The 16,085-nt window shown below is 40.8% G+C and overlaps 2 protein-coding genes across 4 annotated transcripts; one reads left to right on the top strand and one right to left on the bottom strand.

Annotated features, from left to right (window-relative positions):
* The first annotated feature begins 332 nt into the window (after positions 1 to 332).
* Positions 333 to 4,650, top strand: LOC130997503 (uncharacterized). Of its 3 annotated transcripts, none has more exons than XM_057922830.1 (9): positions 333 to 1,048; positions 2,011 to 2,544; positions 2,619 to 2,684; positions 2,823 to 2,989; positions 3,061 to 3,190; positions 3,273 to 3,376; positions 3,458 to 3,866; positions 3,934 to 4,038; positions 4,121 to 4,650. In XM_057922830.1, the coding sequence occupies exons 1-9, from the start codon at positions 908 to 910 to the stop codon at positions 4,403 to 4,405; spliced, it is 1,941 nt and encodes a 646-aa protein (XP_057778813.1). In that variant the 5' UTR covers positions 333 to 907; the 3' UTR covers positions 4,406 to 4,650. The 3 variants fall into 3 exon arrangements, with proteins under 3 accessions (XP_057778813.1, XP_057778814.1, XP_057778815.1); XM_057922831.1 differs by having other exon boundaries at positions 336 to 1,048; positions 3,276 to 3,376; XM_057922832.1 differs by lacking the exon at positions 333 to 1,048 and adding an exon at positions 1,323 to 1,892.
* A 3,427-nt stretch (positions 4,651 to 8,077) lies between these two features.
* On the bottom strand, positions 8,078 to 10,183 carry LOC130997502 (pentatricopeptide repeat-containing protein At1g02370, mitochondrial-like). Its single transcript, XM_057922829.1, has 2 exons — positions 9,759 to 10,183; positions 8,078 to 9,416 (listed from the first exon to the last, which is right to left on the bottom strand). The coding sequence occupies exons 1-2, from the start codon at positions 10,017 to 10,019 to the stop codon at positions 8,262 to 8,264; spliced, it is 1,416 nt and encodes a 471-aa protein (XP_057778812.1). The 5' UTR covers positions 10,020 to 10,183; the 3' UTR covers positions 8,078 to 8,261.
* Between the last annotated feature and the right edge of the window lie 5,902 nt (positions 10,184 to 16,085).

The raw sequence follows: 16,085 nt of genomic DNA, 5'->3' as shown, positions 1-16,085 counted from the left end.
TATTGTAATGATAAAGCGAAAATAAAATGTTGTTAGATAATACGCCCAAATTTGAGAAAGCTGGTCAAGATTTCCCATTGAATAGGTTATTTGGATTTTCGACGTCACCTCCCACCCAAACCAGCTCCTTACTTTTCTATCCGCTCCGGTCCGCTCCGGTCCAGATACAGAGATTCCCCAACCGATAAAAGGAACAAATTTTGAGAAGTCGAGGAAAAGAGTGCCAGCTACAATTCCCAAAACAAAACTCTGAAGAAAAAAAAAAAAGGATTTTCCACTAACACTCAGCCCCCACGCTTCCTTCCTACAAGCACCTTGAGAAGAACACACACTACTACTACGACTACTACACCGCCTCCTCTGCACAAATATTTCCTCCCATCAATCCCAATGTCACACACACACACACTACACACACTGAGCCATCTCTTTCTCACACACCAAATAGAAAGAGACCAAACAACTTCCCATCATTTTCAGTAGCAAAAGCCAAGAAACAAATTAACAACCATTAAACATTGGAAACAACAAGGGTGCTACTTTAATCTTCTGTCTCTCTCACACACATATACATATACTTGCCTCGTTGACATGCATGTTTAGGCGTCATTTTCTTTAAGCTCAGCCTTCATCAACTGTGCTCGGATTAAACATATGCAATAATTCAAATAATTGATTTTCGAGTTATTTAATTAAGTAGATGATGCGTTGGTGGAGGCACAGTGATTTGGAGTTGAAAGCGCCCATCTTTTCATGTCCATTGACACTGATAGTTGATATGTCACTTGGCTTCTTAATTTGACCCTCTTTTCTCTCTCTCCCTCTCCCCATCATTGTCAAGCTATATACCCTCACTAGTCACTACACTACACAATTTAACAAAGCAAAGAAATCAAAGCAAAGATTCATGGGGTCTTTGGGAGGAGGAGGAGGAGAAGTTGCAAGAAATAATGCAATGTGGGTTTATCCAAAGATGATGGGTGCTAACCCTTCTGAGAGATGGGGACATTCTGCTTGCTACTTCAATGGTTTGATTTACATTTTTGGAGTAAGTTCCTTTTTTTCTTTCTTTCTTTCTTGCATGGTCTTTATTTTAACTATGATTCTCTTTCATGTTTCGATTTTAGTATGTCTCTGTCTCCATCTCCTTCTTGAGATTAAATTTTGGCTTCTATATTTATAAGTTTATTGTTAATTTTTTTTTTCTCGACTGTGCTGTAGATATGTGTGCGTGTGTGTCTTGGTTTTGGCAAGAGAGCAGCTTCACTTTGTTGAATGGCTGTACTGTTTCTCTCTTTTTTTGCTCATTTTGTCTCATGTTGAGGATTAACATCATATCTCAAACAATGTTTTCCTCTAGTTTGTTTGTAGAGGGTTGGCAGCATGCCCAAAACACATATACATATATAAATACATATGCGTGTGTGTGAGAGAGAGAAGGAAGGGGGTTTTACCCTTACCTATATGTAAAATTGGTACGTAAACGAGTTTCAATTAAAATTTCGAGTACTCCTGAGGGTGGTGGAGAGAATGATTATGATTATGAAAGAGTTTTGTTTCTCACTTGTCATCAACACAGATGTCTTTTCCATTCCATTACTTTCACTTTTTTTTTAGATATTTCCAAGGTTCTTGATTTTTTCTTTTTACTTTAATTTTTTCCTTTGGAGGGGGAATTATTCTTCAATGTTAATGCCATCATATTAGGGGAAGTATGATATTGCAGACTTGCAGTTTTAAATTACTCCATAAACCTGCAATATTATGATATGGGGGAATTTTCTTTTGTGGATTATTTTGGATAGATAAAAATGATAACTTTGGATATCCCAAAGCTCTTGATAATTTCTATTGTTTGAGCTAGTTTTGCTTGTTCGTATCCTATTGAGAAGGTGGGATTGGAGAAATGTTAATCTTAAGGATAAAAATACTCAATCAATATATATACAAAATATATTTTGCTTTTGCATCATCATTATTGAGTTGAGATTGAGTTTATCCTATATTCAGGGATGCCGCGGGGGAGTGCATTTCAGCGACGTGCTGGTGTGCAATCTTGCAACGATGAGGTGGAACGTGCTCAAGACATGGGGGCAGGGGCCGGGGCCGAGAGACAGCCACAGCGCCGTGCTCGTGGGCCACAAGATGCTCGTGTTTGGAGGCACCAATGGGTGTAGGAAGGTGAATGACTTGCACATATTGGACCTCCTCTCGAGGGAGTGGACCCGCCCCGAATGCCGTGGAGATCCACCCTGTGCTCGAGAGAGCCACACGGCTAATGTGGTTGGTGATGAGAAGATGGTCATATTTGGGGGCAGTGGAGAAGGGGAGGCTAATTATTTGAATGACTTGCATGTCTTGGACCTAAATAATATGGAGTGGTCGTCGCCCGAGGTGGTGAACAAGGGGAGCGTGCCCGCCCCTCGTGACAGCCATAGCGCCGTGGCTGTGGGCCACCGCCTTTTCGTGTTTGGGGGTGACTCTGGTTATAGATATCAAGGAGATGTTAGTGTGTTGGACATGAATAATGTGGTTTGGTCTAAGGTAATGGATCCTCACTTCCTCATTTATTACACCAATATCAAGTATAGGGAATGTAAAACATAGTTTTGTTGCAGTTGGACACGCACGGACCTTCACCCGGTGCTCGTGCAGGGCATGCTGCTGTAAGCATAGGCACCAAGGCAAGTGATTCTTTTCTGCAATGTGCTTCTTTTTCTTGAATTAGATTAGAGCTTAAGTCCTCTGTTTAGATAGAATGATTCTTGTGTATTGTGGTATGACTTCTTCTCTTATATGTATATGTATATGTATATGTATAGGTATATGTGCTTGGGGGAGTTGGTGACAAGCAATACTACAACGATATATGGGTTCTTGATGTGATAACGTCTTCGTGGGTTCAGCTTGAAACCAATTCGCCAAAATCTCAAGGGCGATTCTCTCATACAGCCACTGTCACAAATTCGGGCATTGCCATATTTGGAGGGTGAGATCTTCATACTAATGCAGCTTTAGAGTTTAATGTACTGATATTCCGTTACTTGGTGGGCGTTTCAGGTGTGGAGAGGACGAACGCCCTTTAAATGAATTGCTCGTCTTGCAGATTGACTCGCAAACGTGCAGGGCTTTTGGAAACACGTATAAAGAAGAAACCAAGGTTTTACTCACCAAAGCAGAGAGTAGTGTGGTACATAAATTTTGCTATATATGACCAACTCTGCTGCTTATATATCAAGTGTTCACTGCTAAGCTGTTGTGATTTGTTTTAGCAGCAGAAGACGATATTTGTAGGCGACAATGAAGATTCAACATCACAGCAAATCGAGGAGCTTGAGCTCGTTCCAAAACAGTCTTTCCGTTTTGGTTCTGGTAGGTTTCTCAATACATCTTTGCCCTCGGCCTCAAATCAAGAAGATAGATAACATTGTCTTGTATTTTCGATTCTTGAAGGTAGGTTGCATCCCAAGAGGCGAAGAACTAGCAATTCGAAGCTGCCTGAAGATAGTCTGGAGCTCAAAGAACATTCTGTTTCACGGTCACAGCAATCATCTCCATCGTCCCAATCTGATCACGAGCAGACTCACATGCAGAAAAACGCCGGCACTTCTTACTCTTCTTCTCCCCGAGTTCATATGATGTTCAGGCAAAACACGCCCAATCCAAACAGTTTCCAGCTAAACAATGTGCCTTCAAACCAGGCCAGCTCGAGGCACGCGGCTTCTACAACTTTCCCCGAGATGTATCCATCATCGGAGCATCCGAAACAGGCCAAACACGATCATAAGAACGCGATCTGCAGTGATGCATGTCGAGTGCAGTGCAATGCTGCAGAAACATTATCTCTAGGGAAAACAAGAAATCTGGTATATATATTCTTCTACACACATACACACATATTGTTCAATCAATTACTCCATTTTCTTGTCACAGATGGGAGCAGAGGTACGAGGTCAGGTTGATGGAGCATTCGACTCAGGCTACCTCATGACGGCAACAGTGAACGGGAAAGTCTTTCGAGGGGTCTTATTTGCTGCAGTAAGCTCACATTACTTGGCCAAAGTTGCCTCATTTCTTAAATCTCAACTTTGGTGTGTGATGTGTTTGTTTCTTGATCAAGGGACCTGATCTTGTGTCGCGGGGCGCCATCCTCAGCCACCATCCTCATTCTTCGCCTCACCACGTTGGCGCTAGCAATGTACAAAACCACGCCATTCCCATAGTCGCGTACCCAAGGCATCCGGTGAAGGTGCTTGGACACGGCCCCGAGCAAGCTCAACCTAGAAGGTCGTCTCCGGAGAGGCGAGGCTCTCTCCCTTTCGGGAAGGAGTCGAGGGCTAAAAGTGAGCTTCAAGGTGTAGTATTGACACTAGCAAGCCCCGGGAGCGACCGCAGTAGGGTTTAGAAACTCCCTTAGTTTTTTGTACATTTTGTTGGTGTAGAGTTTATTTCAAGGATTAGATATACAGTTGAGAGTGTTTGGATGTTACCATTTTGAGTTGGTTGGTGAAATGCTCCAATATCTGAGCTAGTAGAGTTTCATGGTTTCCCCTTTTGGCTAGAGAATTTAATTAAGTCATTGGATCATTAATGGTTCGATTTTGATATCGATGTTTTCATTAATCTATATATGATTCTTACTTTTGTTCATTACCTAGCATCTAAAATATAATTACACATTGAAGCAATAATAAAATCACAAAATAATATGCGCACAAAAAAAAAATCACAAAATGATATACTGTTCCGTGTATGTATATTGACTTGTTAATAAGGAAATAACGGCTACGTTGTACAATTAGGGAAAAGATTTTTGGACACCATTTGTCTTAGACATTTTCATAAATAATCGATTTTTTTAATATCTAATTTGACCGACTTTTTATTATTTAGTAATTTGTCTAAAATATCATTTTCAAAAATAAATTCAATCGATTTTGTTATTATTTTCGGTTTTTATATATTTTTTTTCCAAGTTCACTAATTTATTTATTTTTTATATAAAAATATATAAAAATCGAAAATAATAACAAAATCAGTTGAATATATTTTTAGAAATAATATTTTAGACAAATCACTAAATAACAAAAAATCGATCAAATTAAATACTAAGCAAAAATCGATTTTGTTTTATGAAAGTGTAAGACACCTGGTGTCCAAAAATCACTCCCCGTACAATAAAAGCACTTTACTTTGCCTCACACTTTTTCTTTTAATGGTGTGTTTACTTTAATAAAAAATGAGAGAAATTATATTTTCATCTATTTTTTACTATTTTTGGATAGGATAAAAAATTTCTCGGACGACTCTTTTTCACTCATTTTCTATTCAATGTTGGATAAGGTAGGGGTGTAAAAATATTTTTCAATATTTTTTTATCTCTAGTAAACATATAATAATAAAAAAATATATATATATAATATTTTCTTATTCATTATTTTTCAATGAAAATTTTACAACTAACCAAAGTAAACGCATCCTGAAGGAAAGAAAAACTATCTTCTCTTCCATGTTTCATATTCACCCATGTGAAAAAATTAGTTATTTCCCATCTCTCTTTTTTTTGGTTATCTAGTGTGTTTATTTATTTGGATAAATTGGAAGCAAGGAGAATGGATTTTTCCCTAGCTATAAGGAATTTGAAATTTGATGGGGATGAAAAGGAATATGAACTGTAGAGGGGTCAAAGGCTCCAAAAAACATCGAGTTGTGAGTCAGATGTGTGAGAGTGAAAGTTTAGGATGAGCAGAATATAATATAAAATAATGTATGTATGTTTCCAATAAACAAAAACAAAAAGAAAAAAGAGAAAAAGGAATTCCTCCCGCGCAGGCCGCGGGTGGCTGCAGCCGTCCGATCAGTCGCTTCTGACGTCAGAGATGTCCACTCAGATTTGACACCTCTCCGACGTTGCCACCTTCCTTACATCCAATCCTATTTTCTTCTCTCTCTCACAAATTATTGCACCGCAACATGCAAAGATTCCTCTTTTTCATTTTACTACCAGTTACAAATACTGCTCACCTTTTTCCCGTGTTTTCAATTTCATTTTCTTAATATATATATAACGGATAAAATATTTCGTCCATCCCAATTTTTAATATCCATTATAAAATGATAATGAGTTTTAATAAAGTGATTGAGTGTATCGTGAGTGAAATAAAGGTCTTATTTTTTATATGAGTGTTAAAATAATTAAAATTGAGCAAGTGTTTCATCTACTTTTACTAAAAATAGAAATAAATACTAAAATATGAGACGGTCAAAAAAAAAATTGAATACTAAAAGTTGGGACGAAGAGAGTAATAAATAATATATACTCCATTTGTCCCATGGCAAGTGTCTATTTTTTATGATACAAAAGTTTAGGTAAAATTGATTAAAGGTAAGATAAAAAATAATGCAGTTCATTTTTATTTTGTGAGAAAAATAGAATTGAGGTATATATGATTAAAAAGAACTCCCTCCGTAATGATTATTACTGTTGGGCTTAGTTAATAAAAATAAAAAAAAGATTAAATGATAAAAGTGATAAAAAGTAATGGAACCCACGATTTTTTGTATTAGAATGTGGTTTCCTTTTTGGAACAAATCATTATCAATGAAAAAGACGAAAAAAGAAAGTGAGTCATTATCAATAAAACAGAAAAAATAAAAAGATAAAAAGTTGAGCTCATTTTATGTTTCTAAAAAGTAGACATTTATTATGAGATATTTAGTAAAAGAAATATAGACACTTGTTATGGGACGAATAGAGTACTTATTAGGAAAAAAATTGAATTTCTTATGTAACTTGCACTCCCTCCGTCCCAACGAAGGTAAAGACGTTTATTTTGGCACGAGATTTTAGGAGTTAGTGCTTAGTGAAAAAGTGAATGAAAAAGAAAAATAAACGAGAGTGAATGAAAAAATAGCTTTATTTAAAAAAACATGACTCAACTTCGTTGGAACGGAGGGAGTAATAAATAATGTGGAAGTCACTACTCACATTATCACATATATTCATATACTCCCTCTGTTCCAAATTTTAGTATCCATATTTTCATTTTTGAATGTCCCACATTTTTGTATCAATTTTTATTTTTAGTGAAAGTAGGTGAGATTTTACTCCACTTTAATTATTTTAACATTCACATAAAATGTGAAATCTTTATTCCACTCACAATATACTCAATCACTTTATTAAAATATGTGTCACTCTGAATTGGATACTAAAAATTTAGACGAATGGAGTATTTTATAAATAATACTTCTTATAAAAATTAATACTATTACTTTTGATAAAAATAAAATATTTATTATAAATAATATTTTTAATAATAGTAAATGATATTGTTAGATGACATAGATTAAAGTCAGGTCGGCTCTAGCGAACAGATTGCGGATAAGACATAAGGGTGTTTATTGTTTAGTATTAGTCTAAATAGAGGTTTCAAAAAAAAAAAAGTATTAGTCTAAATAGACAAAATTAGTTTAAGGCCAATTCTTTATTTATTAAAATAGATTAAAATTTTGGGATATCCATGCTCTTGATAATTTCTATCATTTAAACTAATTTTATTTGACTTATTTCTCATTGGAAATGATGAGATTAAAGAAATCCTAAGTCTCTAGATAACATAGTACTAAGTAAATGTTTATTGTTTAGTCTCTAGATTAAAGAAATCCAATTCTTTATTTGACTTAATACATAGTACTAAGTAAATGTTTATTTAACCATAAATTCACGTTTAATTTGTCAACATATATAGCCACCTTTTTCGTGGTGATTAAATATGTATACTTCACATTCAGATTTAGGTATATAATTTTTAAGAAAGATTATGAAACTGGGGTGTTTGATTAGTTAAAAGCATTTCAGTCTAGATAACCGTCGAATATGATAAAAGAATCATCCTATTATGTGAATAAGAAGAACCAACAAGAGTGAGTTATCTCAGCTAAAGCCCATTCCGATTGGGCCCATGAGAAGAATCGGGCCGGGTCGGGTTAAATTGGCCCGCGCCCGCGGTGTAAAAGAAAAGAAACTTTGTTTGTAGTGTAAAACTACAACTAGTTTCAGAACAAGGCCTTCCTATTTAGAAAAGACGCATCTTTTTCTGCAAAATGTAGAGTTATAGTAACAAATTACATAATTGAAAGTAGATCGAATATATAATCTCAATGAAGTAGGTTCAACTGCAAAACTGCAGCGCTGAAGAAATGAAGCAATGAAAGAAGTCGTTGCCACATCCACTGGAATGCAAGAAATTTGAAACGAGTTAGCTTCCCGCTTCAGTAGCTTTGATATACAAAAGCAAAGAATTGGAACTCAGACGGTTGTGCTTCTTCATGCTCTCGATGAACTTCCCACCTCTCTCTGTATCACTCTTCTCCTCAAAATAACGGATAAATTCTTCAACGGTTTCATCTCTGGGAAACCACCTACTGTCCCGCGATTTTGCCTTGTCTAATCCCTTCTCCAAATACTCGAGAGCCAAATCTATCTCAGAGTTCTTCAAGCATAGAGATGTAAACAGCTCCAGCGTCTTCAAATTTGGATCCGACCCTCTGTCTGTCAACCCGTCTGCCAATCTTTTGTAGAGCGAATTAGCTTCTTCAATCATGTCCCGAGAGATGTAATAATCCAGCAACACATTTGGCAGCCGGTAATCATACAAGGTCTGGCTTTCTTCCCACTCCATCAAAATCTTCTCAAGGTTTTCCTGGTTCCCCAGTTTCGCGAGAGCCAAAAGCATGAAAAGATAACTAGTATTAGAGGGTTTTGGTTCGTCCAACTTTAGAGCCTCCCATGCTCGATTAACCCCCGACAGATCATTCATCATTGAGTACAACCTGAGGCGGGTACGACAAGCTTCCCTTGCGGTATTTTTCTTAGCTTCCATCTTCTCCATCAGTTCAAGGAAAGCCGTGGCCTTGTCATGCAGCCCTGCGTTGAAATATATGGTAGCCAGATTTCCATATGTAAACAAATCAGGTTTGATATTACTATTCTCCATTTTCTCCATAACTCCTTCAAGTGCGTCTAAATTATTCAGAGCAGCATGACTATTGATCAACATGTTGAAAGTATAAATGTCAGGAGCAATATTCTTTTCCTCCATTTCTTGCACTAGAGAGACAACCTTTTCAGGCTTCGCCAAGTTATAGTAAAGCGAAAGCACGTTGTTGAAATCTAGCGTGCTTGCGTGATTGAACTCATTGATCTTCTCAAAGGTCTCCAAAGCCTTGTCCAAAGCCCTCTCCCTGCAATAACAGCTGAGAAGTGCTCCATATGTTTTACTAGTTTTCTCTGAGAGGCTATCAAAGTATTTTTCGGCAGAAGCTAAACCCTCAGCCCTTCCAAGGAGGTCGATATGTATAGCATGATCAGCTGCGGTTATCTGAAGATTGCTGCTGTCGATCCACTCATAAAGCTGATGCGCGTAAATTGGGGTCAAGATATATGGAGAAGTGCAAAACAGAGCACAAAAGAGGGAAAATGATACCGTTTAAACTTAAAGCACATATACTCAAGTAAAAGGACAACAGAAACATATGTTATGCAATAGTTTTCTGCTATTTCGTAACCCTAGCATTGTCATACGCGGATCATTTCTCTGTAATCATATCTAATATTGCATGCCAGTTCGAACAAAAACCTTCCGAGAACATTTTTCTGTATGTATTTGCCTGAGTACAATTAGGGTTGCTTGACAAAGTAAGGAAAAATTCAACAAAAAAATGATTGAGAGAAAAGGAAAGAAAGTGAGAAGAACCTGAAGTGCAGCTCGGAAGTTCTTGCGAGAGCGGAAGTAATTGCTGATGTTGACAATGTCGCCTTTCCTCACTATCTTCCCGCAACGAACCCATTCGTTGATGACGTCCGCGATACTGGATTTGGAGCTCGCGCCGACCACTTTATAGAAAAGAGTGTTTCGAGATTTTGGTTGCTGCGCGGCCGTCGACAGCAACCGTGGAAGAGAAGATTGCGACGATTTCTGGAGGATTAAACGGCCGATGATTCTCATAATAGCCATATTCTCCGGTGAGAAGAGTGCAGACGACGAAGGGTTTAAGGAAAAGGGTTTTGTAAATTCAATTGTACCCGCGGCGGATTGTTTTACTAATTTAGGGATGTTGACCTTGACCGAGCGGTCCGGCTCCCATCCTTTGGTTTTAAAGTTGTTCAAGCTATAAATTATCGACTTTTTAACCTTAAACCTTGATTGAATTTTAAACTAATCCATTTAGCTCAAAAAAAAATACTCCATCTGTCCCTGAAATGGCTTCCTCTTTGGGGACGGCACGGGTTTTAATAAAGAGTTGTAAAATGTATTGACAGTGGAGAAAAAATGATATAATTATTATTGGAAGTTGTGAAAAGTGTTATAATTAGTATTGAGAGTGATGAAAAGTGAAAAGTAAGAATAAATAAAGTATTATTAGTGGTGGGGTAGGTGTCCAAAAATGGAAAGAAAGAAAGAGGAAGTTATTTGGGGATGTCCCAAAATGAAAAAATAGGAAGTTATTTTAGGGACGGATGGAGTAAAAATTAAGCTAATCCATCGATCCAAATTTTTTTTTGGAAAAACAGAAAATATAAAAAATACATACAAATAAGAGAAAATTAAAAATCATAATGCGTTAGTTTTCGATTTTCAATTTCTATTTGAGTCGGTCTTTTCTCAAGCCTTCCTCGTTGATTGGGTCAACTGTTAATTGAGTGTGACACAAATTTTAATAAAATAATTAAATGTATTATGCATAGTGGAATAAGGTCTCACATTTTATGTAAATGTTGAAATAATTAAAATGAAATAAGGATTTCATCTACTTTTACTAAAAATAAAAATAGATACAAAAATATGAGACATCCTGTAGTGGGCAAAATTCGTATAGCCCCGTGCAGATCATTATACAGCCCAACGGGCCAGCCCGATAAAGTGATCCGCGCAGCCCCAGGCGCCCAGCTCGTCTCGGCAGACAGAGCAGCAAGAGATCAGAGGCCAGAGCAGCACAGCTCGGTGGCCAGAGCAGAGCATCTCGGAGGCCAGAGCAGAGCAGCTCGGAGGCTAGAGCAGCACAGCTCAGAGGCCTGAGCGTCGGCGCAGCTCGGAGGCACGCACGTCAGCACAGCTCGGAGGCTCGCGCAACAGCACAACCATGCCCGGAAGCGCTCGACTGTCCAGCGCAGCCCTGCCCGGCAGCACTCGACTGCCCAGCGCAGCCTTGTCCGGAAGCGCTCGACTGCGCAGCGTAGCCCTGAGGCACGCACAATAGCGCAGCCCTGAGGCACGCGCAACAGCGCAGCCCTGCCCGGAAGCGCTCGACTGCGCAGCGAAGCCCCGCGGCGCATGCCGCACCCTGTCATTGTAATGGGTAAAATTTGTATAAGCTGAAACTATACGGCCCAACGGGCCAGCCCGATAAAGCGATCCATACCACATTCATAGAAATAGGTCCAAAGTAGGCCCATATGCGGAAAATACATGAACCCACTAGGAAATTCCCTAAACTCAACAGTTACTTGGTGACTAGGTCAGACGAGAGTCACGGAAGATCGTTTCCTAAGAAGTCGGAACCGCTAGGGTTTCAAGGAACATTCCAGCAAACCCTAACCCTAGTCGCCTCCCTGCAGGCCCGTAACCTATATATACTAATTCACTAACGCAACCATGGGACACACAATCATTCACGCCCTAGCACGATCTTTCCACTTCCTCACCTCTCTCGCTCTAAATCTGCCTCCACGCTCTCAATCCAGGGGATGCCGGCAACCAGGTCATCCAGGACAACCCCGCTGATTGCCGAACAACTCTCTACTCCGCTAACCAGATCGCTCTGATCTAACCATTTGTTTACTATATTTCGATTCTTTTCAATACGATTACTTATACTGTTACTGACTTGAGCGTCGGAGGCCCTTCCATCGACACCCCCACCGTAGGGCCCTAGCAATCGAGCATTCCCGACGAACAATCACTGATTCTACCATGAGTACCCATAACGACGCCCAAGACATGACCGATGCTTCTTCCCAAACCGAGTTGTTGGCCCAAGTGGAGATAAGCGCAAAGCTCAATGCCCTGGTGGACCAAATGGCCCTGGAAAGAGAGAGTCGGTTCTTGTTAGCGAAACAAAACCAGGAGCTACTCACCCGACTGAACTACATTCGGGCTTGATCCCTCTTAAGGGTATGTAGGTAGCTCTAAGGAGCGCAGCCCCCCCACCCCTCCGACCAACCATTTTTTCCTCAACAAGGAACAAGTCTGAGTACATATCACGCGGGTTTCAACCTTTACGAAGTCTTAGATCACGTTCAATTCATAGGTATCAAAGGTATGACATTTCAATTCATAAACATCAGACATATATTGGATAAAGCATCAAAGGGTGAACCCCCTGATCGGGCCGGGTATACCGAAAAATCACATGTTCTACAAATACCAAGTTTAAGCCTCGCCAAAAGAGACTAGACTCGAAACTAGGGGGGAAAGATAGATAATGTCAAGTTCAAAGATCCTACTTACTATTACATAACCAAATAGAAAGTGTTGGAAGAAGTTTCAACTACAAACAAGTCTAGTCATCGCCCTCGCCGTCAGCAGTGGCATCGACCACTTCCACTCCTTCAGCCCTATCACGCAGCACATTCTCCATCTCACGAATGCCCTTCTCTACGTCCCAAGAACCCGTCTTCCCTTCTTTGAACTTCTTCATCATCTCACCACGGGTAACAACGACTGTCTCAAGATGGTAAAATTGAATTTCCACCTCTCGAATCTTCAATGTCGCCTCCAATGACCCTATCTGAGACTCAAAGGTTGGGATAAGGTGACTCTTCAAGGATAACTCATCTCTGAGATTCTTGTCTTCCGTCTCATAACGACCCATCACTTTCTCAAGCTCCCTCCGAAGGCCGTCTCGCTCTTCCTGAGCCACCTTGAGCTGGTCAGCCGTCTCTGCCAGTTGTTCCTTCATGAACAAAGTATACTGATAGCCCTACATCAAACAAGCAACAAAAGAGTTCGATTATACCAAGTATGAATCGTGTAAAGATAGCTATAAATATGCATATGAAAATCAACCATAACCATACTTGGAACGCAAGACGGACGGCAGTGCTGGCAGAACCAGCCACTCCAACCTTCAACATCCTAGTACGGTCGTCTTCTAGCAATAGACGCTCAAAATGATCCGCACACGAATCATAGTCGGTCTGGGCTGAAGTCCCACTAGGAAGCGTGAGATGGATAGAGCCATCGGAGTAGTTCGGCACCTCAAAAGGCGCTGCTTTCTTCTTCCTTTTAGACCGCCTTGACGGCTGGACTACTTGGACATCGGACTCACTAACAGGCTCACTACCCGAACCACCCTTCTTGCCCTTGCCGGATGCTTGCTTCTTCTCCCGTAGCCTCAAATAAGTTTCATAATTATCCTTTCCCGGAAGAAGATTCATCTTGGGGTGCGACATCACGTAGTCTGCATAAGCCCGTTCATCCAAAGTCAAGTCGTGTGGAGCCGGGTGAAAACTACCGCTATGCCCTAAAACCTCCGAGGCCCAAATAGATAAGATAAGCTCAGAGTGAGCACTAGTTGAAGGAAAAACAATACCTTCTGGACCAGGAGGGACGGAACTCATGCCTAATGTCTTGCGAGTGTTGATGGGCATGCAAGCTTTTGGAGAGTTGAAGGGCTTCGAGAAGGTATTTGGTGAATTTTGATTGATTGTTCTTTGTGGAGTTCCGTCCCTCCTGGTCCAGAAGATATTGTTTTTCCTTCAACTAGTGCTCACTCTGAGCTTATCTTATCTATTTGGGCCTCGGAGGTTTTAGGGCATAGCGGTAGTTTTCACCCGGCTCCACACGACTTGACTTTGGATGAACGGGCTTATGCAGACTACGTGATGTCGCACCCCAAGATGAATCTTCTTCCGGGAAAGGATAATTATGAAACTTATTTGAGGCTACGGGAGAAGAAGCAAGCATCCGGCAAGGGCAAGAAGGGTGGTTCGGGTAGTGAGCCTGTTAGTGAGTCCGATGTCCAAGTAGTCCAGCCGTCAAGGCGGTCTAAAAGGAAGAAGAAAGCAGCGCCTTTTGAGGTGCCGGACTACTCCGATGGCTCTATCCATCTCACGCTTCCTAGTGGGACTTCAGCCCAGACCGACTATGATTCGTGTGCGGATCATTTTGAGCGTCTATTGCTAGAAGACGACCGTACTAGGATGTTGAAGGTTGGAGTGGCTGGTACAGCCAGCACTGCCGTCCGTCTTGCGTTCCAGGTATGGTTATGGTTGATTTTCATATGCATATTTATAGCTATCTTTACACGATTCATACTTGGTATAATCGAACTCTTTTGTTGCTTGTTTGATGTAGGGCTATTAGTATACTCTGTTCATGAAGGAACAGCTGGTAGACACGGCTGACCAACTCAAGGTGGCTCAGTAAGAGCGAGACAGCCTTCGGAGAGAGCTTGAGAAAGTGAAAGGTCGTTATGAGACGGAAGAGAAGAAGCTCAGGGATGAGTTATCCTTGAAGAGTCACCTTATCTCAACCCTTGAGTCTCAGATAGGGTCATTGGAGGCGACATTGAAGATTCGAGAGGTGGAAGTCCAATTTAACCATCTTGAGACAGTCGTTCTTACCCGTGGTGAGATGATGAAGGAGTTCAAGGAAGGGAAGGAGGGTTCTTGGGACGTAGAGAAGGGCATTCGTGAGATGGAGAATGTGCTGCGTGATAGAGCTGAAGGAGTGGAAGTGGTCGATGCCACTGCTGACGGCGAGGGCGATGACTAAACTTGTTTGTAGTTGAAACTTCTTCCAACACTTTCTATTTGGTTATGTAATAGTAAGTAGGATCTTTGAACTTGACATTATCTATCTTTCCCCCCTAGTTTGAATCTAGTCACTTTTGGCTAGACTTAAACTTTGTATTTGTAGGACATATGATTTTCCGGTATACCTAGCCCGATCAGGGGGTTCACCCTTTGACGCTTTATCCAATATATGTCTGAAGTTTATGAATTGAAATGCCATACCTTAGATAACTTGGCATAAGGTTGACTAGGAACGTGATCTAAGACTTCCTAAAGGTTGAAACCCGCGTGATATATATGTACTCAAACTTGTTCCTTGTTGAGGGAAAAATGGTTTGTTGAAGGGGTGGGGGGGTTCGAACCCTGGACCTCACTGGACCTCATTGTTCGTCGATAGGAGTTCGCACCACTTGGTGTCCCTTTGGGGTACTCATGGTAGAGCTCAATGAGTGTTCGTTGGGAAGGCTTGATTGCTAGGGCCCCACGGTGGGCGTCAAATTGTTGGGGCGTCCAACAATTACGGATAAGGACGTCAGGGTCGTCCTGGAAGGTGGGCACTAGCAACCTGAAACCACAAATACGTTAGAGCCCTTCTAGGAACACCGGTGGGGGTGTCGATAGAAGGGCCTCCGACGCTCAAGTCAGTAATAATATAAGTAATCGTATTGAAAAGAATCGAAATATAGTAAACAAATAGTTAGATCGGAGCGATCTGGTTAGCGGAGTAGAGAGTTGTTCGGCAATCAACCAGGGTCGCCGAGTCGTCCTGGATGACTTGGTTGCCGGCATCCCCTGGATTGAGAGCGTGGAGACGGATTTAGAGCGAGAGAGGAGAGGAAGTGGAGAGATCGTGCTAGGGCGTGAATGATTGTGTGTCCCATGATTGCGTTAGTGAATTATTATCTATAGGTTACGGGCCTGCAGGGAGACGTCTAGGGTTAGGGTTTGCTGGAATGCTCCTTGAAACCCTAGCGATTTCGGCTTCTTAGGAAACGATCTTCCATGACTTTCGTCTGACCTAGTCACCAAGTAACTGTTGAGTTTAGGGTTTTTTCTAGTGGGTTCACGTATTTCCCGCATATGGGCCTACTTTGAACCTTATGCTACGAATGTGGTATGGATTGCTTTACCGGGCTGGCCCGTTGGGCCGTATAGTTTCGACTTATACAAATTTTACCCATTACAATGACGGGGTGCGGCATGCGCCGCAGGGCTGCGCTGTTGCGCGTGCCTCAGGGCTGCGCTGCGCAGTCGAGCGCTTCCGGGCAGGGCTGCGCTGCGCAGT

The sequence above is a fragment of the Salvia miltiorrhiza genome, chromosome 8 (genome assembly GCF_028751815.1).
Source record: "Salvia miltiorrhiza cultivar Shanhuang (shh) chromosome 8, IMPLAD_Smil_shh, whole genome shotgun sequence".
NCBI classification, from domain to species: domain Eukaryota; kingdom Viridiplantae; phylum Streptophyta; class Magnoliopsida; order Lamiales; family Lamiaceae; genus Salvia; species Salvia miltiorrhiza.
This window is presented reverse-complemented; position numbering and strand designations above follow the sequence as displayed.